The sequence below is a fragment of the Engraulis encrasicolus genome, chromosome 12 (assembly GCF_034702125.1).
Source record: "Engraulis encrasicolus isolate BLACKSEA-1 chromosome 12, IST_EnEncr_1.0, whole genome shotgun sequence".
NCBI classification, from domain to species: Eukaryota; Metazoa; Chordata; class Actinopteri; order Clupeiformes; family Engraulidae; genus Engraulis; species Engraulis encrasicolus.
This window is the reverse complement of record NC_085868.1, coordinates 26,235,201-26,262,250: the sequence shown is the minus strand read 5'-3', so window position 1 is coordinate 26,262,250 and position 27,050 is coordinate 26,235,201. Positions and strand designations below refer to the sequence as shown.

At 43.3% G+C, this 27,050-nt stretch overlaps 1 protein-coding gene across 1 annotated transcript in view; it reads left to right on the top strand.

The window, feature by feature from the left end:
• The first annotated feature begins 826 nt into the window (after nucleotides 1-826).
• Nucleotides 827-27,050, top strand: part of LOC134459504 (interphotoreceptor matrix proteoglycan 2-like) — a 38,216-nt gene continuing 11,992 nt past the window's right edge. Inside the window, exons 1-14 of the mRNA XM_063211868.1 lie at nucleotides 827-901; nucleotides 2,720-2,864; nucleotides 6,524-6,690; nucleotides 6,828-6,856; nucleotides 7,226-7,251; nucleotides 10,110-12,115; nucleotides 12,410-12,571; nucleotides 14,145-14,203; nucleotides 14,333-14,353; nucleotides 17,068-17,324; nucleotides 17,943-17,998; nucleotides 20,289-21,806; nucleotides 23,444-23,663; nucleotides 26,157-26,367. Of these exons, the coding sequence (XP_063067938.1) occupies nucleotides 827-901; nucleotides 2,720-2,864; nucleotides 6,524-6,690; nucleotides 6,828-6,856; nucleotides 7,226-7,251; nucleotides 10,110-12,115; nucleotides 12,410-12,571; nucleotides 14,145-14,203; nucleotides 14,333-14,353; nucleotides 17,068-17,324; nucleotides 17,943-17,998; nucleotides 20,289-21,806; nucleotides 23,444-23,663; nucleotides 26,157-26,367 (4,952 nt within the window). The remainder of the gene's footprint in view (nucleotides 902-2,719; nucleotides 2,865-6,523; nucleotides 6,691-6,827; nucleotides 6,857-7,225; nucleotides 7,252-10,109; nucleotides 12,116-12,409; nucleotides 12,572-14,144; nucleotides 14,204-14,332; nucleotides 14,354-17,067; nucleotides 17,325-17,942; nucleotides 17,999-20,288; nucleotides 21,807-23,443; nucleotides 23,664-26,156; nucleotides 26,368-27,050) is intronic.

Sequence of the window (27,050 nt, the reverse complement as noted above, 5' to 3'; positions counted from 1 at the left end):
GGCTGAATTTCAAAGCCCTTTGGCTAGGCTTTGTTTGTGCGGAGTGATCGGTTGCATTTATACGTGTAGCTGACAGTCTGTCTCTCCAAGAACTTTGTTTGCCCTAGACATTGATGTGACAATCTCCCAAGTAATTGTGTGTACTGTGTCCTGCATGCATAGTATGGCATAACACTTGTGTTAGTATTCCAAACTGATGCTTTGTAAATTATAGTAAATCTATCCGAAATAAAATAATTGAATGCCTTAAAAGCAGCATGAAAAACATGCATTTTTAAGGAAAAAGTCAAGGTTAGAGTATCATTTACTTTCTGTACAATTCGTCTAAGAGATAATCAGATCTGTTTCACCCATCTGGTTAGGAGAGAGAGAGAGAGAGAGAGAGAGAGAGAGAGAGAGAGAGAGAGAGAGAGAGAGAGACACCATGAACAGAAGTGGTGTACAATTACTCTAAGAAATAATCAGATCCATCAAACCCATCTGATCACACCAGACAGACACAGAGAGACACGAGGTGTTGACTTGGGGGCGGCAGGAGGTGGGGGGTTGTCTCTCTGACCTATGGTCTACTTTTTCTAGTCTATGAAATAATCAAATCCAACTGACCCATCTGACCAGACAGAGAGAGAGAGAGAGAGTCAAGTGGTGTTGACTGGGGGGGTGTAAAAACTCGCTAACCTTTCACGCCAACACCTTGACCTCCCACCTCCCTCAGGGGGAATCTGTCCGCTGTCAAAGTGAATTTCAGCGGATCAGGATTCCCGGCAGCAAAGGCCCCCCGCCACCTGCCACCCGTGGGGCTAAACTGGCGCGTCAGGATCCACACATGTCAGTCCCCACACCCACACCAATCCCAACTGCTGTGGCACGCTACATCCAGTACCTGTATATCCAGGTTCAAGTTAGTTTGGTGCAGTAGGAGAAAGAGAGAGAGAGAGAGAGAGAGAGAGAGAGAGAGAGAGAGAGAGAGAGAGAGAGAGAGAGAGAGAGAGCTATCTCAAGAATCAAGTGGTGGTGACTGGGTATGTAAAAACTTATGTCAGTCCTCACACCAATCCACAGTGCTGTAGCACACCATCCACTGCATTGGACAAGACTGATTGCACCTTGTGAATCTAAATAGGTGATGTGAGTTGGAAATACTTGTAAAGTGGGATGAATCTATAAGAAACAAACTGGTGTGTCAAGATGGTAAATGGTAAATGGACTGCATTTATATAGCGCCGTTCCACTCCTTCGAGCACTCAGAGCACTTTACATTGTACGCCTCACATTCACCCTTTCACGCTCACATTCACACACATTCACAGTGGCTGACACGCAGGGTACCACCCTGCCACCAGGAGCAATTTAGGGGTTAAGTATCTTGCTCAAGCACACATCAATGGGGTCAGGCGGAGCAGGGCTCGAACCTGCAACTTTCAGGTTGCCAAACGGCTCCTCTACGACATGGGCCACTATATCCACTGCATGAAACAAGTCAGGCGCACCCAGCAGGGAAACCGACAGGGGTGCAGGGGATAAACAGACAGAGTCCCCATTACATTGTGAGTATTTGTTGGTCTGGCCAAAGCTGTCAGCAGCCCTGGCACCCAGTGAATGTGAATGTCTGACGTGAGGGTTGGCACCATAGTCTTGGGATACTATATTGGATAGACTGTGTAGCAAATGAAAAGTACCTTTTTTCTGATTTCCTGGTGCTTTGATTTTCTGATTGTAATCTGAATTGGGTAATGTAAATGGTACAACACTTTACTTGACACCGGCACCTTACATATGACATGACAGTGTCATAACAGTATTGCAAAGCAGTCATGCATGTGCCATAAACATTTTGTTAATGTCATAAACATTTTATGACGGTTGTCATTAAGTTACACTCAGTTAAGGTAACCTAACCAGCCCAAACAATGTTATTTAATGACCATAAAACGTTTATGACATTGACATACTGTTATGACACTGTTATGGCATGGGTATGGCACCGGTGTCAAGTTAAGCGTTAGGCTACCAATGAAACTACAGTAGTACAAATTACAACGGTATCAGGCAGACAAAGTGGGACTAATAACCATTTAGCATGCACATAGCGCTCGAGATGGCAATTTGAGTGTTTCACTGACTCTCGTAGTGGCTCTTTCCCTGAAGAGCTTAACCAACGGGATTAGGAGGCAAAAAGATTGAGCAAAGTCCTATCTGCTTAGCTGCGCTTGGAGCCGTCTTCAGTGTTGATTAGGCTTCCCTGAGTAGGAAATCAGGGGACAAACCCCCCGAAGAGAAATAGTAGATTGCAATAATATGGTTGGCATACATTTACTGGGCATGCCATTGAGTGTGTAGGGCAATGCATGTGTAATCGTTCCATCAATGAACTAAGTGGAGAACGTAGGTAGTGTAACAGGAATACCGTGCATAGAGATTTGCAGAATACAGCTCTACGATGCCAGGCTCGGCGGGGAGATGGGGTTCCTGGATATTGACGGTGGGGGTCTTGGCAGGAATCTTTTACACAGTGACAGGTAAGTTCTTCAATCAAGAAAAAAATGATGGCCCATGCCGCATCAGATCAAGACTTATCACAAACTTCTCACTTTCTCTTTCATCAATTTCAGCTGCCTTGGATGGACATACACACATGGACAATTTGTCATGGAAGAGTAAACAAGGAAATTCTTCGGGGACCTCTCAAGATTTATTGATTCAATCTGTTCAATCGAAGGGCCAGGCTAATAAATCACATCATGCCAAAGGGGCATTGTCTCGAAGGAAACGGGATCTATTGTTCCTCAATGGGGTGAAACTTTGTTCGCAAGAAACTGTCCAGCAAGCCATGGATAATCACCTGCACTACTTTCACCTACGAGGTAAGATAGCTGTGCCATCCATCACATACATTTTCCCCTGTCACATTCAGAGGTGTATGAAGTACAAGTAGAAGTCCTCTTATAATGTATCCACCTTACTAGGTACAGTGGCATAACTAGTGTATAAACTGTAAGATCATGTACTAGTGTTGTAATACTATTATGCTACATTACATTACATTACGGTAAGAGAACCTCTACTTGGATGACTTTGTTTCCGGTTAGAATGTGTTGCAGTAGTATGACTCACTTGTTGTTAACATACTTTGCAAAGGCCAGAAATCAAACATTAAGCAACATCCGTCCCAAAAGAAAGTCATAACTCAGTCTGACATTATTTTGCGTAACATCAACTGTTAATAATTAAGGGCACATTGAACATGGATACTTGACGCAACTAATTTGTCTAACTACGTACATCCCGTTTCACAAATCCACCTTTTCTCTGGAGTGATGAGTAAGATTCATTTTGATGGCAGATGTTATACTCTTCTCATCATTGACCAGTGGCTTAGGCCCTAAATATATTGAAAATATGCTAGAGCAATATCATCCTAAAATATGCCTTAGTGTAGGTCTTCAGAGTCTCTGCTGCTGGTTGTGCCCAGTGCAAAAATCCAGGCAGGGTGAAAGGTCATTTAGCTATTATGCTGGTAAATGCTGGAACCAGCTTTCTGATGAAATTAGAACTTCCATAACAGTGGCTTGCTTGAAAAAGAAATTAAAAACAGCTTTATTTTCATCTGGCCTTAGTTAATTTGTAGGGTTGATATGAGCTATAGTCTTATTTATTTATCATCTCTTACGATAACAGCCAGCAATCGATTTTTTTTCCTCTTTATCTTTCTAAAACACATTGAATGATGATTGCATCTGCTAATGTGCTATATAGATATGATTGATATGATGATTGATATGATTGATATGATTGTTCACTAAGCTCAGGAGAAAAGCACTTGTTGAACTCCCATTTATAAATAAACTTATTCGCTTAGTACAGTTACCCTTACCCTGGAATCTAGATAACTGTGTGATGTATTTAAAGAAAGCATAGAGTTTGTTTCCTCAATGACTGCATTCGCCAGGCTTCACCTTGGTGACCCTAGTCTGAATCATTACTAGCATTTTGTTTTCTGGCAATCGCTGAAAAATTGCAAAGGTCTATCCTTTGGGAAGAAGTCTTGTGACTGTTATAATTTAAAATTAAACGTCATATGGCACGAGTCAGTGGACGCAAGAGTGGAAAACAGGAGGAGACAACAGCAGCAAGCAGCGAAATAATAGAATATACATGTAGAGTCTTGATTCAGGATTCTAGAGTTTTGGCAGCCCCTCGGGTGACGACCTGAGGCTTGCAGCCTGTCATCGGGCGAGCGTAGCGTATCCAGCAGGAGATTTTCTGCTGCACGTGCCACTACACTCCTGGAGGCTTAGCGTTAGCGAGCTCCCAGCAGCATGCTGGGATAATGACAAGACCAGACCTTAAAGTCAACATGTCACATACCTACTAACCCAAACCTCCCAACGCCCAAATGTAGGTCTGTGGTACGGAGTCTAATAAACAGAGGTGCAGTGTGTAGGCCTAATGCCTCCTCCTTTTCTGAACTTTTTTTGAACGGTCTTTCTAATTATTCCTTTGTTATCTACTTAAGCGGAGTCCTAATCTAAGCTTTAGATCTCATGTAATTATTTTGATCTTAAAGGAACAGTCTACCTCATTTCAAGAAATTGTTCATATGTAGTTAAGTCCCAGGAAAATATGAGAATACGTAGGATTTTTCGTCTATTTGTTTGCATTCCCTATTTTAATAGTATAGCAAAATTAAGATTTGTAACGCAAGTCTATGAGAGCAAACAAAACATCATCAAATGTACTTATAAACTACTTTAAAATGAATGTAAAATTGCGAAACAGCTGTTTAATCCCGCCCTGTGATCACATGTGGCTTGATGCTAATGCTCCCATTTACTTCCAGTGATTATACTATTGCTGATAATGATTATGCTAATAATTTCGACACCAATAAATCTAAGTACTGAAAACACAAGAAAATGACATGCACATTCACAAATAATGCTGGGAAATACTGCAAATATTATGTGAAAATCAAAAAAGGGTGGACTGTTCCTTTACAGGTACTTTAAGTACCCGTAGATAACTAACTCTATTATAGAAAAAGAAAGGTCTATTGTACAAGAAAATAAACAAAAACTATACACGAATTTTTACACCTTCACAATGTTTCACAAATAGAAATATTAACATAAATAACTGATAAAGCCTACAAAATGTCAACAGGTGTCTTTAAAAAAAAAAAAAAAAAAAACAGTTTCACAAAAGGAAGCAAAAGCATGTTGTGATGGGAGTCTGTGAGGGCTCTCCTCACTGTAGCATAAAGCCAAGCTGACGACTGCCTAATGGCCCACTGGGTTGAAAATGCTTTTTTAATAAGAGCATTCTACAATATAGTGGTGCACTAGCTAGACATTGATCAGATGAACGCTGGTGCCAGGAAAATATGAGTGCTCCCAGTGCTCCCTGCGAGTGAGAGGAGCAGAGCAAGCTAGCAGACACAGCTTCTGGATAGTCTTTTTGGGCCTCCCGAGTTCAGGCCGCAGATGTGGCCTGTCGAGAGGCCTGAATGTTCGGCGGTGTTGAAAATCGTCAAGGGTTAATGTCCCTGCACTTATTTGTTTTTCCACAGACAGGCTACATTGAGCGAGAGAATGAGGAGTAACACATGTCTAAATAGCAATTTGCGTCCAAGCACAGAGAGAATCCAATCCTCTGTCTGGAATATATGACGCGTGCAGGGATCAAGAATCTTTCCGTTATTGTGTCCATTTTTGCTGGGTTTTTTTTCTTTCTTTCTTTTTTTAATGGATATCCATCAGTGCTTGATGGGTCGGGGGACAGCAGGCCCCACTTTGCCTGGCTCTGCCATGTTGTTATATGGCTAAGCAGTTAATTTCAGGTCATGGATATCAAGCTCACTTTTCAAGCGAGTTATTTTTTCTCACTCTCTCTCTCGCGCGCGCACGCTGTCTCTCTCTCTTTTTCTCTCTAATGCATCAATATGTCTCTAGGCTATAACAGAAGAAGCTGTTTTAGCAACATAATTCCACATTTTGTCTGACCAACCCACTTAAGTCTTCCACAGGATTTGAAGTGTATATGTATGGTAAATATATGCACCTTAGCCAAATGTAAAAACAAGACGTGCTGGGGGGCGACATATGGATGCACTGAAAAATAGCATGTACTGTAAGCATGATGAGAAGGTTCCTCGTGCTGCACCATAACCTACCTCACCTGCATATCCTCCAGACAGGACTGGACTGGCCATCTGGCATACCGGGCATTTCCCAGAAGGCCCCGCACCCTTGTGGTCCTCTATTTTCAGAAATGTAGAATTTTTTTTTACATTTCTGAAAATAGGGGTCCACAAGGGTTCGGGACCCACCAGTGAGTCAGTTCTTCACCGCTAATTATGAGGGGCCCCTTTGAGCCAGATAAGACGGGTTGCAATGATTGACACTCAGTAGAGCAGTGGTTGCAATGGAACTTCATATAAGCATGATACCTGCCAGACAACTGTCTATGTTTTAGAAGTAGGCTTGCAAGCTAAAGGTTTTATTGCGTGTAATACTTTCTGCAGTGTGTCAAGAGACTGTTTGGGAGGCCTTCAAGATCTTCTGGGACCGTCTACCCGAGCGAGATGAATACCAGTTCTGGATGGAAAAGTGCCAAGATGGCACTGTCAATGTGCAGGACATTGGACGCAGCTTCAGTCAGTCACCGGAGCATATTGCTCTTGTGCAGGACGTGAGTATACAAAACAGTTTCAAAGCATGGAGATTAATCTTGTGTCTTTGTGGTACTTCATTTCCTGTGTTGAAACAGCGTTCTGGCCAATTACATGTTCATTCACTACTCTCACCTTTTTTCCCTCTTTTTTTTAGAGAGTCGCAATGGCTAGTTCAGACACCAGGTGAGTGTTGGGTGCTGCTACGTTTCAGTTCCTCTGAATATATTATTCATTGTCTGCTTGAAAGAGCAGCTTGGAGTAGTAGAGCATGTCTCTTACAATATAAACACTTCCATAGAAGAGAAAAGTGCCCCGACTTGTCCCTTTTGGAAAATTCTCTGTCGTTGCCAAGGACAACTTCTGTGAAAAATAAAGGAGCCATACTCTTCGTGGTGTTGAAAATGAGCACGTTCTACTTGGCATCACAATCCCAAATTCTCAGGCAGGAATGAATAGAGGATCCATGGCTGCCTCTTGGCCAGATCCATTTTTATATTCAAACAATGTGCTCTTGTATTTTCCCCCATTTGTCTTGTATTATGTGACACTTAGAAACAACCACATGAAGATTATCTGCTGTAACACCTATGCAGGCTCACATACACACATATGCACATAAATATATATATTGTATTCCATTGTGCTTAAGCTTATACAGATCTCTCTCTCACACACAAAACACAACGCGGGTAATGTGCCATCAAAAAGAGAGAGAGAGCGAGAGAGATTTGTAAAAATTTGGGGAGTTGGTGTATGTTCTTCCCTCTGATGTACCTTTGGTTCCTTGCACCTGTCACAGTGAGCCTGTCAGGTCCTGGACTGAAACGTGCAGGTAGGCTTACAGTATAGACGCTCACCCCATGGTTGCAACAACACTGTGCAGTAGAACCACTATGCTTATTAGCCTCCAACCTTTCTAAGCCTCATCAAACTCCTGTTTTTGTGCCTTCATCTTTTTTAAACAATTATCAAAGATGGATTATCCCGGCTTTCAAGAGCTCAAGTCCTGCCATACATACTGGTCTTAACTGTTGACAAAAACCCAGGTCATGACACCAATTAGTTCATCTACCTGGTTAAGAGTTGCCCTTGTTAAAGTCAGATGATTATGAGAATGGTGCTTAGCCTACTTGGAACCAATATGTGGCATGGACTTTTACTCTCTGAAGTAGCCCCTGGTCGCTAGTGGTATGCTAGATTTTCATGTAGCTTGCTATCAATAAACAAACAGTTTGTTTATTTATTTATCTAGTGTTGGGTGCGGACAATAAAACTGAAAAGTAGGGCAACAGCTGTCTTTTCCAATATATTTGTTTTTGGAATCATTTGTTTACTCCTTGCACTGACTTACTTTGCTTCTTGTGTTAATTTTGCATAGCCACAATTCCACATCTGTTCCAGCAGATGAAACAAGTGAAACAGCCACTTCAAATGGTAAGTGTTTTTTTACCGAGTTTATCTGTATGGTCTCATCTGAGCATTTTTTATTGTTGTGCACCACTATTGCAGATAACCTTAGCCACAGATTTCCTGAAGGTGAATCATAGTTGTTGTTCTAAGAGTTGGTTATATCCAGGGCTCTAAATTAACTTTTTCCACCACCAGCCAATTTGGCTAGTGGACATTTTTTCTTACCAGCCAAACAGAAGTTCAACTAGCCATTTTTTTATCTCGCCAAAATAAACTATGCATTAGGCTAGGTTTTTTTTTTCTAATTAAATGGTCATTTTGTCCGAAAGTTTCTACAACACAGATAGGCCTACACTATAGGCCTGCATAGGCTAAGCATATTAAGCATATTATAGGCTATATATTTTTTCATTATTTTTTAACTTCTGCTTTATTTTTTACTTTCGTTACTTAGGCCTAATTAATTTGATTAGTTTTTGTTCAATTCCTCTGAAAGCAGCTGAATCACATCACACAAGCCACTCACATAACAGATCTTTAACATAGGCCTACAGTAACCAAGCACACAGCCAAACACTACAAAACCTCACATACGCACACCCCAAGGAAGGAGAAGAGATGAGAGGAAAAGGAGAGGAGAGAGGAGGAGCTCTTCTCTACCATGCGCAACAAAATGACAAGAAGCCTAGTTTAATTAAAAGTAAATAATATCTCGGGAATCTTCGCTTCCTTTGTTACTTCCACAGCTTCGTCGTTGGTTGCTTTTTTTTTCCTTTTCGATGGCGTGGGATTTCCAACTTAGTTGCGCCAGGACTCTGAACATTTCAGAAGACAACTGAACTGACAGCTACGGTCACACTACTCGGACAGTCGGGTCTCCTCCTCTGCCCTGGTCGCTATTTCGTTCCACAACCACTCATTTTTAACGTCACTATTTACAATTACTACTAGCATTCACCAACACACAGAACCTTGCTCTAACCCCCGCCACATTCTCATCACTCGCACAAAACGTCTACACAACAGAAGTAGCGCTATGCATAATCTGCGTAAGTCCTGTTATTGAAACGGTCAGGGTCTCACTGCTTAAAAAATGCAGCCTGTTACAGCAAGGTTCATATAGTAATAATAGCAGTAGTGACGTTAAAAAGGTTGTAGCGAAAGCGACGAGAGCATAGGAGGAGAGCTGCCTGTCAGAATAGTGTGAGCGCAGCTTAGCTGACAGAAGGCTGGTCGTCTGAAATGTTTTCAATCCTGGCGCGCGCAACAGCATGGAGTTGACGCTCGATGCACTGGAAAGCCCACGGTGGGAGGCTATCTCGTGACGCTAGTGTCCATGGGTAATGTAGGAAATCTCGCCGTATAACGTTCATCAGAGCAGCGGTTTACCGTTCATAAGTTACTGTACTCGGGCGCTACTAGCCAAATTGGCGGGTAGGTATTTTTTTCTACTAGCCAAAATGAATTTTCACCCGTGTTTGGCGTGTTGGCGTGTGTTAATTTAGAGCCCTGGATATATCTATAGTGTGATGGCGTGCAGAAGTTGGGTGGTCAGAACACCACAGGGGCAACATCACCTGTCAATAATCTGTTTTCTGCATTCCAATTGGTTACTCGCTTAACTCGCGTCGCTCGAAGATAAAATAAGTTTATCTCGGAACCCGCCCACATCGCATCGCTTGTACTCTCCTCGCCTACTCACCAGCGAGACTCGCTGGAACACGTAGACATTCTATTGACTTCATCCGCTGAGCGAGTAACTAGCAGCGACGTGTGTGTACGGCCCTTTAGTAGTCACTTTCTGTTGTCAATGAGTGTGATACATACATAGAAAGCTGAATGTTTTGTTGATGGCATTACCATTAACCCACACTTGTAAGTTGTACAGACAGTGCCGTATACTCTATCTATAGCAATGAAAATAAATGAACCTAAATAATAATGACAATGAATGAACATAAATGACTTTGGTGATGGATCAGTGCAAAATATTCAGTGTTTTAATCCACTTTTTGTGTGCTGACAGATCCTGAATGGAATGGTGACTCTGGTCACCAAGTGCAAGTAGAATCAGCCCAGCCTGCCGCAGAGGAAGAGGTCACAGCACAGCCTGCTGCTGACGCTGATCTCTCTGGAACACCTGAGGACACCGGCGATAACGCTGATGCCCTAAGTCCCGAAACCACAGAGGAGGCCGTCGAGCAGCCTTCTGTCGAGGGGATAAGCTTGGAGGATATCTCTGTGGTGGAGGAAGAAGTGGTGGACCATGAGGGAAGCATTGGCTCTGTTGACGTCATAGCCGAAACCCCCCATGGTGAGGCAGCGGAGGGGACTTCGCAGCAGGGTTATGGGCCAGCTGGTGTGGCCATAAGTGAGGTTGCCCCTGAAGAGGACTCTGATGAAGATGGGGGTGAGTCAGAAATAGCATTTGAACCTACCACTGAAGACACCTCGGAGGTCAGTGAGGTCGTCATTGATGACGATGACTCAGAAATCACATCTGAGCACACCGCAGAACCGAGTGAGGTCATTATCGATGTTGATGACTCTGAGATTGTATCTGAACCCACAGAAGACACTGAAGAGATGGGTGAGGTCATCATCGATGTTGATGAGGACACACATGTCATCATAGACGTTACACCTGAAGACGAGGAGGACGCACCTTTTGTGCATTCTCCTGAAGAGCAGGTGGTCATCGAAGAATCACCAGACGTAGGAATTTATGATGAGCAGCCGACAGAGAAAGAACTACTGTCAGAGGAGGCAGTGACAGCTGCAGAGGTTGTAATTGAATCTGAAAACACTGACCAGGTTGCAATTGAGGAGGAAGTTCCGGAAGTACCAGAGAATCCTATTGGTCAAGAGGTAGTGTCAGAGGATCCAATTGGCCAAGAGGAAAAACCTGAGGAGGCTATTGGTGAAGAGGTAGTGCTCGAGGAGTCTGAACCTGAAACTGAGACACCTGAACCTGAGGCAGCCATACCTGAGGAGGCATCATCTAATGTTGCGCAAACTGAAGAAGAATTACCTGACGTAGTTGTGGAGGAGGCAGCTTCAGAAGAATTGCCGACAGAGGCCATGTCTGTGCCAGACAACCAAACGCCTACAGCAACAACAACCGAAGAGCATGTAGAGCTCGATACTGTCGCTGAGGAAATCCTGGTTGAGGAAATATCTGAGGGTGACACAGTGATTCCCGAGGCAGAAGTTATTGAGGCTCTCAGCGAAGATGCTCATTCACCAGTAGATCTTGAATATTATAATTATTTAGAAGAGGAGGGCACACCAGAAGTCACTGTGCAGGCTTTTGAAGCTGATGTAGCTACTGTGGCAATATCAGAAGACATATCTGATGATGCAACCTCAGAAATCCACGAAGATCTATTAGAGAGTGTGGACGTTGATGCTGATACTCTATCACCAGCAGCAACAGCTGAGGAAACAACAGCTGCACCAGAAGAGGAGAGCACATCTGAAGCCACAGGATTAGGAGATGTACTTGAAGCAGTTGTAGAGGAAACAATAGAAGAAGCAGTAGTTGAAGTTGAGGGAGCAGTGGAGGTCGAGATTGAGGATGCTGAACCTGAACCTGAACCTGAACCTGCCGTCGAAACTGTACCTTCTGTGGAACCAGTCCCGGAAGATGCCAGCCAGAATGCTCCTGAGGAAACGGTAGTAGACATAGCTTTGGAGGATTCATCCGAGGATACGGAGGATTCATCCGAGGATACAACTGGTGGGGATGATGCAGCTGGGCCTGATGAGGCGTTCGAGATTCTGGGAACTCCAGAGACCATCATGGAGGAGGTTGGTTCTGACACCATTGTGGAGTTGATGCCAGAACCCTTAGAGCCTGCAACTATTGAGGAGGACATTGAGGTTCCGGCAGAGGAGTCTGCTCATACTGTAGAGTCCGTGAAGGAGATTCCATTAGTGTGGGTCGAGGAACCTACATCGGAACCCACGGAGGACCCCAATGCACCAGCTGAAGTACATTTTGGAGATATTATGCCAGACGAGGAGACTGTGGTGAGTGATGAAACTGTCCACAGTTTAAAACATTTATAAACATTACGCACATACAGTAATAGTGTGTTCACTATATGCTACCTGATCTATTTATCTTAACATTGCCTGTATTGTCACTGTTTTTTATATGGATAAATTGTAATTCTGGTAAATTGTATTTTGCTTTGTCTTTGAATCATAATGTTGCTGATATTGTTACAATTCTGGATGAATTATAAAAGTCTGCTAAATTACATCGTACATTGTCTTTGATTATTTTGCTTTTAACTTTTAACCTTTACTTCCATCGGTCAGATCACCAATGAAATCGATGACATCATGGCCAGGCCAATGAAGCCTATGGGGGAGCACATAGTGGAGCTAAGCATAAAGCTGAAGGGCGAGTTTTATGACGACTCCCTGAGGGACCCATCCAGCTATTACTACCAGAATCTGGCTGAACAGTTCACAATGAAGGTGATTTATCTATTGATCTGTCTGTCTGTCTGTCTGTCTGTCTGTCTGTCTGTCTATCTATCTATCTATCTATCTATCTATCTATCTATCTATCTATCTATCTATCTGTTTTTGTCTGTCTGTCTGTCTTTATCTAGCTACCTAGCAACCATCCATCCATCCATCCATCCATCCATCCATCCATCCATCCATCCATCCATCCATCCATCCATCCATCCATCAATCCATCTATCCATCCATCCATCCATCCATCCATCCATTCCCTTCAGTCTCCTTCTGTCTTTGCTCATTTTTTGGGACTGTTCTCAGCCGTTCCACATACCGTAGACTTCTCTAGTAGGAGTTTTCCTGCTGTGTTAAAAGTTTTCACTGTCCATGAACTGGTACATAATGCAGGATCGAGAATGTGATTATTATCCCATGGTGAACTGATTGAGGTCAACAATGAAATAATAAATGACAGTCGTCATTTCATTCTTTTATTTGTTTGTTTTACGTCTTTGTAGCGATTGGTTGATTAACTGCCTTACCGCCTCGACAGGAAAAGGGCTTGTTGTGTTGGAACGCTCAAAGAGCACTGAGTGCAGCAGTTACCATAAGTTACACTTTCAAACTTGCGAGTGACAGTGTCTGGGAAGCCTTCTGCTGCCTGGAAATCCCAAGTATATTCCCATTTTGCTGGAAGTTGCCATCGTGCTTGTGTGCTCTCTGCTGGCAGTGTCAAAGTCTTAAGTTTTATATCGTAGCTGACGGAAATGTAGAGCATATGAATCAGTCAACCCAGGAGAAATAGCAGGTGGTATCTTCATAAGAATTGGTGTACAGGGGACAAGTGAGGGCCCGCCTGTGATGAGTACTTTGCCCACCTTCAAAACAATGGTAAACTTATTGGTGCTTGGGGAGAGAGTGGGAGAGACACACATTTAACTGTGATTGATGACAGTATGTTCCGGTAATGTCTTATAAAATGGCTCATTGGGATGGTTTCGTGTTGTAACTGAATATATTTTGATATAAATCTGTTTTTGACAGCCAAGACATGTGACAGTAACAAATACACTTTGCCATTATAGACCATATGTACAGTAAGAGAGCCCTATGTCATGCTATATCTAATGTATTCAAAAAGAGGGCCTGCGCCTTTCAAGGTGGCTTTAGTTGTGTGGTGGTGCGTTTGCTCGGAATATAGAGTAATACAAAATCAGAAAGTCTGGAGCTCGCACTCAAAAAAAGACTAAGAAGAGATGCCCAAATAAAGTGTTTTTTTAATGATCTCACATATGCCGTGCTATATTTACAAAAGTGCAAACATTTCGGGTGACCCCATTCTCAGTGCAAAAATTTGTTTGAATCTGGGCATCTCTTCTTAAGTCTTTTTTTGAGTGCGAGCTCCAGACTTTCTGATTTTGTATTATGCTATATCTAATCTTTTTTTTTTTTACAATTCACATCCTGTTGATTGCCTCTTTTCTAAAAGTTGTGCTCTGTTACCAATTTCTGTCCTCCCTGATATGGTGGTTCAGTCATTAGACTTATTATAATTGTGTATATGTTTTGTTTTCTCATACCACAGATTGAAGAAGCATTTGACAGACTTCCTGGTTTCAAGAACGTGTTTGTACTTGACTTTAAGTAAGTTTAACCCTTTTTTTAAAAACACCATATTCACTGTAACATGATATGTAAGGAAAAGTTGGAGACTGTGTGGTTAACAGTATATTCTAACAGTATATTCATTTCTCTCTCGCTTCTATTTTAAAGGCCACAGAAGGAACTGCAAGGGTGAGTATTTTTCCCTCATTGAAGTCAAAACTTTAACCTACAGAATGAGCTCACTATTAAACATCTACATTTAAGTATTGGCAATGGCAGTTAAGACAGAGTAACAACCCCCATGGTCCTCCTCCTAGCTATGACAAAAAAGGAGGAAAACCTGAAAAGCCTTTTAAAAGCCATAAAATATAATCTGGAGACCGTTGAATGAGCTAAACGGGCAAGGCGAATACCTGTGTGAGGCTTCACCGGAGTGTGATAAATCCGTCCTCTCGCAGTCGCAGCATCACTCCCCTCCCCATGCCTCTCCATCCATCCCACAGCTGCAAAACCACCAAAAGCTCATCCCTTCCCAGGGCTGCTGATAGCTTTGGCCGGGCCCAGGAATAAGTCATCTGAAAGCGCCCCCCAACCCCTAATGCAATCCAATTCTGGACCCCTGCACCCTCCCTGGGCCTAGGACAACTGACCCCTTTGTCCCTCCCTGTTGCCTTCCCTGTCCTTTCCTCCCTCCAAGCTCACATGATGGGAAATTCATGTGACTGATTTTGGCAGGCACGAGCCAAAGGAGTGAACCTCTCTGTCCCTCTCATCCTCCACTCCAAGCAGTGACAGAACTGCACTCAGAGACCCAGGGCAAAACATTGATAGGGCCTCCCCATAAGGCCTGCCAAGGTCATAATAGGACCCCCACCATCACTACAGGAAGGCCCTAGGCCCTGGGGCAAATGCCCCACACGCCCCCACCTATAGCTCTGCCCCCATCTCCAAGTGCTTTGCTTTTGAGGGCAATATTCTTGAGTAGGCTAATAAATACAACTCTGGGATACACAATTATACAAGCAGGACCCTTTTTTTTGCCCTGTTTCCCTCGTACTCGTGACAGAAACATAAAAGGTGTGAGAAAGCTGCGGTTTGCTGGGAGTTTGTTTAAGCTGCCATGAACATTCTCTCTCTCTCTCTGCCCTTTGCTTCGTCCCTTTTCATCTCTCTCTCTCTCTCTCTCTCTCTCTCTCTCTCTCTCTCTCTCTCTCACTCTCTCACTCACTCACTCACTCACTCACTCACTCACTCACTCACTCACTCACTCACTCACTCACTCACTCACTCTCTCTCTATCTCTCCTACACTCTACCTCACTCACTCTCTCTGTCTCTCCTTTTTTATCTTTATCTACTGTATCTCCATCTCTATTTCTCTCTATCTACACAACCCTCTCTCTCTCTCTCTCTCTCTCTCTCTCTCTCTCTCTCTCTCTCTCTCTCTCTCTCTCTCTCTCTCTCCTCTGATGTCCACTCTAATGGCTGCCGTCTATGGCCAATCACTCTTTTAAATTGGATAAGTCCTCCCTGCACTGTGAGTGAGGTGGCCAGCTGCCGAGCGTGATGGGATTATACGGACAGTGTTGCCAGATTGGGCGGTTTCCCGCCCAATTGGGCTGCTTAGGATGGCCGTGTGCGGGAAAAAATGGATTTTGGAGAAAAAAAACGCCCAATTTTTGGCCATAGAAATCAATAGAATTGGGTGGGATTTAGTGCTTCCAGGCGGGCTTTGAGATTTTTTTGGGCTGGAAATCTCATCTCAGTCTCATCTGGCAACCCTGTATACGGACGGCTTTATGACAAGCTCAATTTTCTCCACTGTCAACCATCGTCTTGTCAACGCCAGATTCTCTTGTGGTTTATCACCAGCCTCGAGTTTTTTGGGGGGTTTTTTTTGCCCGCAACAAAAAAACGCATCATGGATAAATGCATATTGTGAGCTCCCTGAGACTTTTAAAACCACCTTTACTTTCTCTCGCAGTTTGTTCTGCAAGGTCGTGTAAAGCCCGTTAGTGGGCAGGCAGGCAGCTCTAGAGGCCGCCCCGGCTCTTTCATGCCAGAAAATGAGAACCTGAAGGGATATTTCAACTGTCACAGGGGGAAAGAAAATTGATCCGAGCCGTAAACTCAGCAGGACTTTTCACACTTGTTGAAAAATGTGTGGCAAAATAAAAAAGACAGTTACTCTCATGCGATCTAGGTCAGGGCCCGGTTTCCATCCCCTTGATGAAGCCATTGCCTTGTTGCTCTTCCTGTGACTTTTTACACTTGTTCATAAACATAAACCTAATGTTCTCGTTGCAATTTTCCAACTCTATGTTGGATGTTTTGTTTTCTTGGCGAACCGTACCTGTATCATGGCAGGTCAAATGCAGGCACTGACAGCATTTTTCCATTTATATTTTGTTGTTGAAAGGGAAAACCAGCAGACCTCTCTGGATGCTATTTGCATCATATATGCCCAAGCCCCACATCATATCCTTGAAATAGATTCATACAATCAAGAGTATACATGGGTTTTAAATTTAGTTTATAACCTGCGCACAACTCAACCTCTGATTGTTGGAAACTGCTGTCGGTCAAAAAAATTAGCTCACGTGGTTGGCTGCCAGTGTCTTGCCCATCCTCATAACAGTGTGTTGATAAACACTGAGAACCCATGCATAGACATGCATTAGATCACATTAGATTAGATAGGCTATCTACATTAACATACATTTTATTCTTTAAGTCCACAGCACTGCAAAGTTTAGAATAAACCTATTCTTATAAACCTTCGTAATTTTTAATTCTGTGTAGATTAGTATAGATGCAATTCTCTGTGTGGTGTTTCTCTGATGTATTTAGTATTTATCAAACACCACCTTGCCATGTTGTTTTGCTAACTTGTCTTACTTACAGTGGGTTAGGTGTGGTGGTCTACTACGCGATCACTCTGGAGGGTGATGCGGCGGGACTGAGCAATGAAACCATGGACTACATCACCCTGCAGTCCAACTTGGTGGGCAGCTCGTATGAGGACGAGCCGGAGGAGATCCCCACCGTGGTCTACACCATCACTGACTTCCGCAACTACATCGCAGAGGCGCTGCACAAGGACAACTTCATCGGGAACACAACGCTGGACGTGGATCCCGATACACTTCAGCTCGAGCATGGTATGTAAATGAAGAGTTCAGATGCAAAACCCCCCTAACTCCATTTCTGAAGACCTGCACTTCTATATTTTTTGAGAACCCCGTTGTTGGTTTGGTTGACATTCATGTACTTGATAATACATATAAATGGTTGTATTACATAAATAAATAAAAAAATATGCAAATTTGATAGCTTTGTATTTAATAAAAATTAATTAAGATTATTTTCTGAAAAGGCACTTAGGGGGTTTTGCATCTGAACTCTTCGTATGTTTTTTTTTAAAATTATTATTCTCAACGGGTGCTCTACAGCCCCCTTGGGAGTGTTAGAGAGCCCTCTGGGGCGTTGAGAAGGAGACAGGGGAGCATTTGGGGGCATTTGTTCAAAAAAGGTTGAGAACCAATTGATTTACAAGGCATTGTAATACTATATGGTAATGATATAATAATATATCAATGTATGTACAGAGGCCTACTGCAGTTTCTCATTTCAACCTTCATAACTACTGGGAAAAGCCCAATTCAGGCCATTTTTAACAACTTTTACACCACATGGTGATACCATTATATGATAGGATATCAGTGCATTGCATTGTACATCTAACTGCCATGCATTCTACTTGTATTTGTCTGTTCTAGTGGAGACCCTGATGCCATTTAATAATACGGACAGAGACTTCGATTCAAATGACCTGGTAAGTGGCTTTTGTTAATGATTTTTCCTCTTCTGAACAAGGCTTAGTGACATAGCAGTGACAGTCAGTATTGCCAGATGTGTCTGATCAAATCCCGCCCAAAAGGTTCTCAAAAACCGCCAAAATGTGCTAAATTCTGCCCAATTTCAACAAATTGCATTGATTTCTATAGGCACAAAACTGCAAAAAAAAAAAAAAGCCAAATGGCCAATTTTTCCCGTTTTTACCCGCAGACGGCCATCCCAAGTAGCCCAATAGGGCAGGTAACTGCCCAATCTGGCAACACCGGTCATAGTGACTGTCTACGACTGGCCCCATACCAGAGTGATGATGACTCCTGTGTAACGACTCCTGTGTAACAACTCCTGTTTGTGTCAGAGGTGGAAACAGTAGTAGTAGAAGTACATACGGTTTATGATAAGAACAACACTAGTGCATGTTATCATTTAGTTGTTACAACAGTTATTCCACTGACTGTACCTAATGACTAATTAATGAGGGATTTCACTCTTCCATTAGTCTTACTTTATACACCTCTGATTGAATGTGTTTAATATGTCAACACATGAAACCATCTGCTGGACAAAATATCTAACATATGATATGATAATGTAGCAATTCACAGCTGTTTGGGCTCCAATTACTCTGTGACAATGTTTAAGTCTGTTTTCTACAAAGGATTACACAAGATAACGCTTGGTGTGCTGCATTTTGAAAACTGTTTAGATCAATTATGATGAAATATTTAGAGCGATCTATTTTTAATTTAACATGACACGCATTGCTCACCATGCACTACAGTGCTTTCCCCATCGTGGGTTTTGCAATTAGTCGGCCAGATACAAACACTCCAGAAGTGTAGGAATAATTTCAAAATTTACTGGCTCTGTTTTTTCCCTCACTTTAGACAAAACTGGCACTTTTTACACATGCCTTATTAAACTGATTTACAATCTTGTTTTGGCTGGCTTGTCCTGTCCAAGTCTCTCTCCGGGAACATGTGTTCTCTCTCTCACATATTCAGGTAATGGCTATGCTCTGCCTTCCAGAGACACATGGCTGTTATAAGAGCAGCATAAGGCAGGCAACATCTGAAGTCAATTCATTATTATTTCTGTCACGTTTGGCAAACAGAGTTTTTAATGTTATCCTTTGGGCATTTCCAAGCATTTTTGTTTATGCCATGTCAGTGTCCAGGATGATAGACAGTAAGGGTCTGCAAAGTAAAGGGGCCTTGTGGGGAGTTGTTTTTCTTGATCATCTGGGTTAATGAAAACAAATAAAAATGCAATACAAAAAACTTCATGGCTTTAGGATATCGTGTGAAAGTCCCTTATAGGGCAAATGCGTGTGTGGATAATCCTCCTCATACTTTTTTAACACCCAACCTGCTAGATATTATCAACTGTTGAAACATGCAACAAATCAATTTTTGATTTTATCCTTCAGCAAGTGTGTATGAACCACCCGGCAAGAATCGTCTGGAGCCAGGCACATGATATTCAGGAGTTCTGTTCCTGTGTGCAAATCTATTTCCTTTTGCATGCCAGTGTGATTTTTTCCACTGCTCTTAGTCCGGAAAAAGGGGAAATATTTCCATTGCAATACACTGAAGAGGTTTAGGAGAATTTGTTCCACCTCAACCATAAGCACACTGTTTCGACATGTTGCATGCATATATGACGCCCTTGCATGTGCCTTTTTATTCAGCTGTGAAGTAACGTGCAAGAGAGAGGGGCAGGGATGTTACTTCACACAGCGAGTTCGTTTGACCACAGACATCTACTGTATACCGTGTCTGTATAGTATTTGAGGTTTCAACAGCTGATGGATTAAATCTAAATGAAAACAGTGAGATGGAAGTTTGTATGCTTAGCATGTGTGCGTGTTTATCTTGCAGAACATACCGAGGGCTGTTCTCCTCAATTTCCACTGTTGAGGAGTTTGCCTATAGGATTAACTTGTCCCTTACTAGAACCATCAGTTGGTATTGTTAGACACAGCGCATTTAAAGCCAGTCTTTATCTCACCCTCTCACACTGTTTATTGACAGATGACAACAGACTGTGCCTCCGAGCTAATCAGTAGAAATGTGTAGGCATGTGAGATGGGGAATGTACTTTTTTGTTCTTTCCACAAAGTCTGAGAAAATATACTCGAGGACCATGGTTGATTTTCAAGTAAACACATTGGTTACTCAGCCACAATGTATAGTGCTTACATTTGCTGGTTGAAATTTTTTGCATTTTTTTTCTCTCTTTCATCGCAGTGTCTCTTTTCGTTTTTGCAGGATGATATCCTTGCTGCAGAAAAGCCGCCTGATGGCACTGGACAAGATACAAATGACCATGACCACCTCTTCCTGAAAAAAGACGACTTCCTGTTTGACCCCGTTCAGGTGCATGATTCATGGGTCGAACCCCCAAGCATGTCGGCCAGTGAAAATGATGTTCTCAACCTTGAAGACACTACCATTATCATTGAGGATGTATTTGCCAGTGCTCCGCTGACTATAAAGGACGACTTTGGTGGCTCTGGTTCTGGCTTTTCCTGGGAGGAGCAAGGATTTAGCAACTTGCCTTGGGCATCAGAAAACACGCCGCTGGATGGATATGTGGGTAACTCTGTGTCAGCGACTGAGATCTTGGACAAGCCAAAGTCTCCACATGGTGCTGACCAGGAAACTCCAGTAGAAGAGCAAAATCCAGAACCAGAAACATTCATGGATCATGTCCTTGTGACTCAGGACATCCGTAGTAACCCGCAGTACACAATGACTGAGGAAGTCCCGGTCTTCATGACCATGGAACCGCTGACTGTAGAGCTTTCCATGCACACGGTGGAAGCTTCAGGGATGTACGATGAGTTCTATCCAAGTGAGGCAACCACCATGTACTCCACAGTCACAGAGGTCCCACTCTCTCTGGCATCTGACGCTCCACTGGATGACCAGCAGGAGATGGAAGTCACAGAGGAGGCGCTGGAAGTCAACCCACAGGAAGAAGTTGTCATAGTGCCTGAAGACCAAGGGGCCAAAGAAGAAGATGGGGATACTGACACTGAATTGCCCTCTACTGTGAGCATAGAAGATGCTGATGATGACACTGAGGACGAAAAGGTTTCCGGAGGAGGTGTGGAAGTCTTGGAGGAGACGGGAAAGAACATAGAGCAGCTGGCGACGGCCGAGACGTCTGAAGGTGAGATCCCTAATGAGGAACTTGTGGAGGACGAGGTAATATCGGTGAGTGTGACGACCACCACTGCTCCAGCTCCAACTGCAATGCCAGTGACGACAACAACACCAGCATCCACCACCCAGTCCACCCCACTCTCCGCAGAGAATGAATCTCCTTTCACTCACATACTGAATGCTTCATCCGACAACCCACCCGTCCAGGTCCACAAACCTTCAACCTTGGATGAAACCAGGGGAGACACGTATGCCGACATAGAATCATATTTTTACTTTGACGAGTTTGACGAGATGCCAGAGTACGATGATGAGGAAGCCTCCACGGTGTCTGGCCAAGCGCCCACATCGACTGTGATCCTCAACAGCAGCACACACAATGCCTCAGACCTTTCGTTTTTTGACGACTCCGACAACAGCCCCACCGTGAGGGTTCAGGTTCAGGATTCCCACACCATGGAGCTGATTGACCAGGCCAGTATTGCCATGCCTTCCAGCCCAGGCAGAGCCCTGATGGTCTTCTTCAGCCTGAGAGTGACCAACATGAGGTTCTCGGACGACCTGTTCAACAAGAGCTCAGCAGAGTACAAGTCCCTGGAACAACGGTTCCTCGAGCTGGTAAGAGGTTCTGTCTTCACGTGTAGCCTCTTAGCATAGATGGGCCAATTCAAAAGGGTAATTCACTATTTGCTGAACACACTACATTATAACATATATGACATACAGTATAACATTACAGAGTAACAGATTAATTTACGTAACAGATTAAGACTTGGTCATTGCAATGTCGGACGGTGACAATAAGGTTGTAATAGAGGCTTAGTGCGAATGCGATACGATTGTACCGTAAGGCAGCTGTGGCGTAATAGTTAGGAGGATGGTCTTGTTGTAGGATCGATTCTCATATCATCGCATGGCTGACGTGCCCTTGAGCAAGACATCTAACCTAAAAGTCAAAGAATGCGCGCACATCAGTGGTACAGGTTCTGGACCAAACATAAGATAACTGAAAAGAAAATAAAGGTCCGCAACACTGTTTGATGCTCCAAAAATTTAATGCCACAACGTTTTGGACTAACTGTCCTTCTTCACAGTGCAACGTTCAAGACATCTAACCTCACATTGCCACAGGGACTCTAAGTCATATCCTGCCCTGATATGAGGCCAATTAGGCAGGACTTTGTCGCATTCCCTTTTCAGGCAGCAACAAATCTTTGTTTACTTGAGTAGATCAACCAACAGAAACGGCACATCTGGTAGACATTTTCTGCAGTGACGTTGCAGTTGACCTCAAAACAAGTTTGTTTACAGTTCAGACACATTTGGATGATATGAGGCAGGCCGTGCTTTTTTTGCTGCACAAATGGAAACTTTTAGAGTTCACTAATTATCAGTAATGACACTGTCTTTAGGATTTACTGTACGGATGCATGTTAATTAAGGATCTCAGAACATCTCAGTCGTAAACATTTAGTGATTAAGTGTGTCAGTCTTTTTTCCCTATTTTGCCCTTTTCAACAAGCCAATGTAGAAAAACAGGCACTGTTTTTGTCTTCTTTTCACCCTTTTAAATAACATTTTGAAAACCAATTAGCGTTAGCTTGTGGTAATGCGATATTAAGAATGCACCTTAGACCACCACCACATTGACAAGATATCTTGCGAATTGGATTAACAAAGTATTTCCTGAAGCCCCTCTACCATTCATTGTAAACAAGCAGCGTCTTTCTGACATTCATTCAGTACCATTTCAAAATGGCAATGCTAAATACTGTATATTGGTGAGGATGAGTGCTGATGTCACTTATTTACAGGGGCAGGTGCTCTGTGGATCAGGGAAATTAGTCACTTTTTGGTCAAATTTAACTTTAGTGGTTACTGTGGTATAAATCCTACCAAGAAGTCCCAAAGACACACGGCTAGATTTTTTTTTCTTTTTTTAATTTTACACTTAGCTGACGCTTTCATTTATTAAAAGCGACTTACAACTATTATTTTTTCAGTGTATTACTTACAGTCCCTGGAGCAATGTGGGGTTAGGTGCCTTGCTCAAGGGCACTTCAGCATGTAGGGAGAGGTCAGGGGGGATTCGAACTGGCAACACCTAAATTGAAAGACCAACTCTCTAACCACTAGGCCACTGCTGCCCCATTTCATTTAATAGCATTTGTTGTGATGGGCTAACGTGTTGTGAGTGTGATGGGAACAACGAATGTCTTCTTCAGAGCCCTACCATTCTTTGTTTCCCCCCACAGCTTGTACCTTACCTGCAGTCCAACCTGACCAACTTTGACAACTTGGAGATCTTGAACTTCAGGAACGGCAGCGTCGTGGTGAACAGCAGGATGAAATTTGTTAAACCGGTACAGCATGAAGTCACCACCGTTGTGTACCTCATCCTGGAGGATTTCTGTAACACGGCATACCAGACCATGAACCTCGCCATCGATAAATATTCACTGGATGTGGAGTCAGGTAATTGTGCTAATGCTAATTCCATAGGTGTTAAAGGAGACCTGGTTCAGAAAATACTAATCTTACCACATAGACCTCCAAACATAGGTGACTTTAACCAATCAATTAAAAAAAGATTAAAGAAAACATCACTGAGTAACTTGTATACCTGTCTTGAGTAGCCTACTCATTACAACCTTTGATCCTATTGACTTTCTTGCTGAGAAGGCTGAACTACTTCATAACAACATTGTTAGGACATTGTAGAGAGCTTTTATGACCATATTAAGACATTGACATTAGCATTTTCATGACAATAAGGTTATATAAGCGGCTCTGCATGAAAGGGTTAACAAACACAGGTCCACTCTAAACTCTCATAGGTTGCAGGCAGGGTTGCTTTTGCTAAGCTGTCCAGTAAATGGTCTTAAGGATCCAGCTGCACTACACAGTAGCCCACTAGTTAATGGTGTTAGTTGGGCTTATAGGTTTCTAGTTCGGTTCTCCTCATAGGAGCCATTCACCGCTATTTTCAGTGCAGAGAACTGGAGTGTGCATATGCAGAAATATAATAATGGTATATGGTAATGGTATCATGGTTAAAAAAAAAACATTTTGATAACAGTATGTGTTTTGTCATTTTTAAACTCAATATTTCGAGTAAACATCACTGCTTTCATTGTGAAAAATTATACGCTAACGCAGTCAAAGCTTATCATATCATATCACAAAAAGCAAGTCACACACCAACAACTGGGTCACATGGCAACTTTTCCTCAAGATTTTATCTTTTGTGGCATGCGCTCTATGTGTGTCAAGCTGCATAAAACCTATCGCTTATAATTATGTTTTACCACCCCCAGTAAATCTACCTTGATTGCCTGAAGTTCATAAAACCTATCTCTCATAATGGTGTTTTACAACGTCCAGTAAAATCCACCTTGACTGCCTGAAGTGTCTTACTATCACACTGCGACCATCCGTGTGTGTCTTGCACAATGTGTTGTGTTTAAAACAAGACAATTAATACCAGGACGCGAGCAGCGCTCTGACGCATGCACCACAAGGTTTCCCCCTCAGACTGGTGTCTTAGCAGGAAGAAGGGATGCTTTGCCAGTAAGAGCCCACCCAGAGCTGGACTGGTCATCTGGCATATAGGGCATTTTCCTGGTGGAGCTTACAGTCCTCAGGGGCCAATGCTTTTGGGATTTCTTTTTTCCCTGAGAGATCAACCCACAATTTAGATGAGATTCTCCATTGGTGTACTTTGAATATAGACAGAGGACTATCATAGAGTGTAATGGAGAGCTGGTCTATGCCACACAAATAGGCCTGTCCCTGAACCGTCTACAACGATCGCTTTATAAGGGGTATTGTTTTGATTCGGTCTGTCATGACGCCCAGTACTGCTGGCAGAGTGCCAGAAAAGAGCACTGGATGACCAATGTGGACCAATGTGTCAACATTACTGGCCCTTGTATGCCCTGTATGCCAGACTACCAGTTCAGCTTGGTAAGCATACAATGTAATGAGGACCCATTTCTGGGGCCCTTTTGCCCTTGGGGCCGGCGGTACAAGCCGGTATTACCCGTTTGTCCCCCTCTGAATGCTTCCCTGCCAGTGCTGGAGCTGGCACTGTGTTTGTGACTAACTGCCTGTATTTATGGCCTCTGCCTGTTCTCCGTCAGCTTGTCTCTGGTAGTATCATCCCTCTCAGACACTCACCTGTCACAACATGACAACATGACGCACAGGGGTGTAAACTATATCCCCGCAGCCCCCGCAAGGCAGGTGGGCCCATACGAGGTTGGGGGCCCACATGGGCCCTTGACTTGAAGAAACGGGCCCCCTCCACATGATATTAGGCCCTCTTTTTTCGTTCGGGGGCTCATTCTCGGTAGATTGCAGGGGGGCCTGAAGTACTTATGTTACACCAGTGATGTCGTATCATCACATCCCACCAGGCTCCACCGCAATTTGGACAGTGTGAGCTTTTGGAGATTACCAGCTTTATTCACAGCAGGGTTCCAAGACCTAGGTGGCTCTTGCAACAATATGTTTCCATGAAATAATGAGATTTTCAGGGGTTATGATTATAAAGGCAGCGTTTAATTCCTTCCGTGATTGTTTGCTGTTGTTACGCCGTCACTGCAGCTTACATCCAGGACAACTAGCGATCAGGTCTAAACTTTAGGATTTTTGACCATCCTACAATTTGTGGACATTGTTTACACTGATGTGTTATTTACATTGTAATAATACACTTTTATTTAACTATTTTTTGATATCACACCATGCTTTGCTACCGTACGTCTCATCATGCATCTGTTTGTGTGTGTGTGTGTGTGTGTGTGTGTGTGTGTGTGTGTGTGTGTGTGTGTGTGTGTGTGTGTGTGTGTGTGTGTGTGTGTGTGTGTGTGTGTGTGTGTGTGTGTGTGTGTGTGTGTGTGTATCTGTGTGTGACAAACTTATCTGTATCTCATGCCGTTGCTATGTCTCATCATTATGCTTCAGGTGAAAAGGCAGACCCGTGCAAATTCCAGGCCTGCAACGAGTACTCCAAGTGTGCGGTGAACCGGTGGTCTGGCGAGGCGGAGTGTGTGTGCAACCCCGGCTACTTCAGCGTGGACGGACTGCCCTGCCAGAGCATCTGTGAGCTTCAGGAGGACTTCTGCCAAAACGATGGGAAGTGCGATATCATCCCCGGCAAGGGAGCCATATGCAGGTGAGTGTTAACCCATTGACGCCTAAGGCACCTGCAAAAAAGGGTGCTGAATGCCTGAGCCCTTTTTGAGAAAAGTTGCCCTCAGCCTATAAAAACCTAAATATCTCAGCCTCTGAAGCACATAAAAACATGCAATAAGAAAGCTTATGAATCCAAAGGAATACGGCAAGTCATGTCTAATTATATGCCATTTGTCACAGCAATTACACAAAATAACAGTAAAGCATTACAATATGCCAATCCAAAGGGGTAACTTCTAGCCCAAGTTTTGGCTAACGTAGGCGAAGCCATTATACCACTGGGCTACCATCATAGAAGCAAAAAGCATAGCAAACCTGTTCTTCGGAGACTGTTGGTGCGCGCCACAAAATGTAGATCTGGGAATGCGGTTGGCACCGCGGACACTTTTAGAGTTTTCCGTGTAGGTATTAGACTTCGAGAAGGACTTTGTGAAGTCGTCGGGACTGAAATGGTCACTGCAAAGCACCGGGGTAGCTTACGGAGCGTCTCCATCGGTGTGTTGATGTAGCCCTGCAGCCAGGAGCCAGAGTTAGGTTCTTTCAACATCTTTCACGGAAACCAATGGAAACTTGCCGATACCCATCTGTGGGCTTTATTATTGCAGTTGGTATATACACACTGATGTACCATGGTGCGATGTCGTTGGGTTTTAATCCACTATT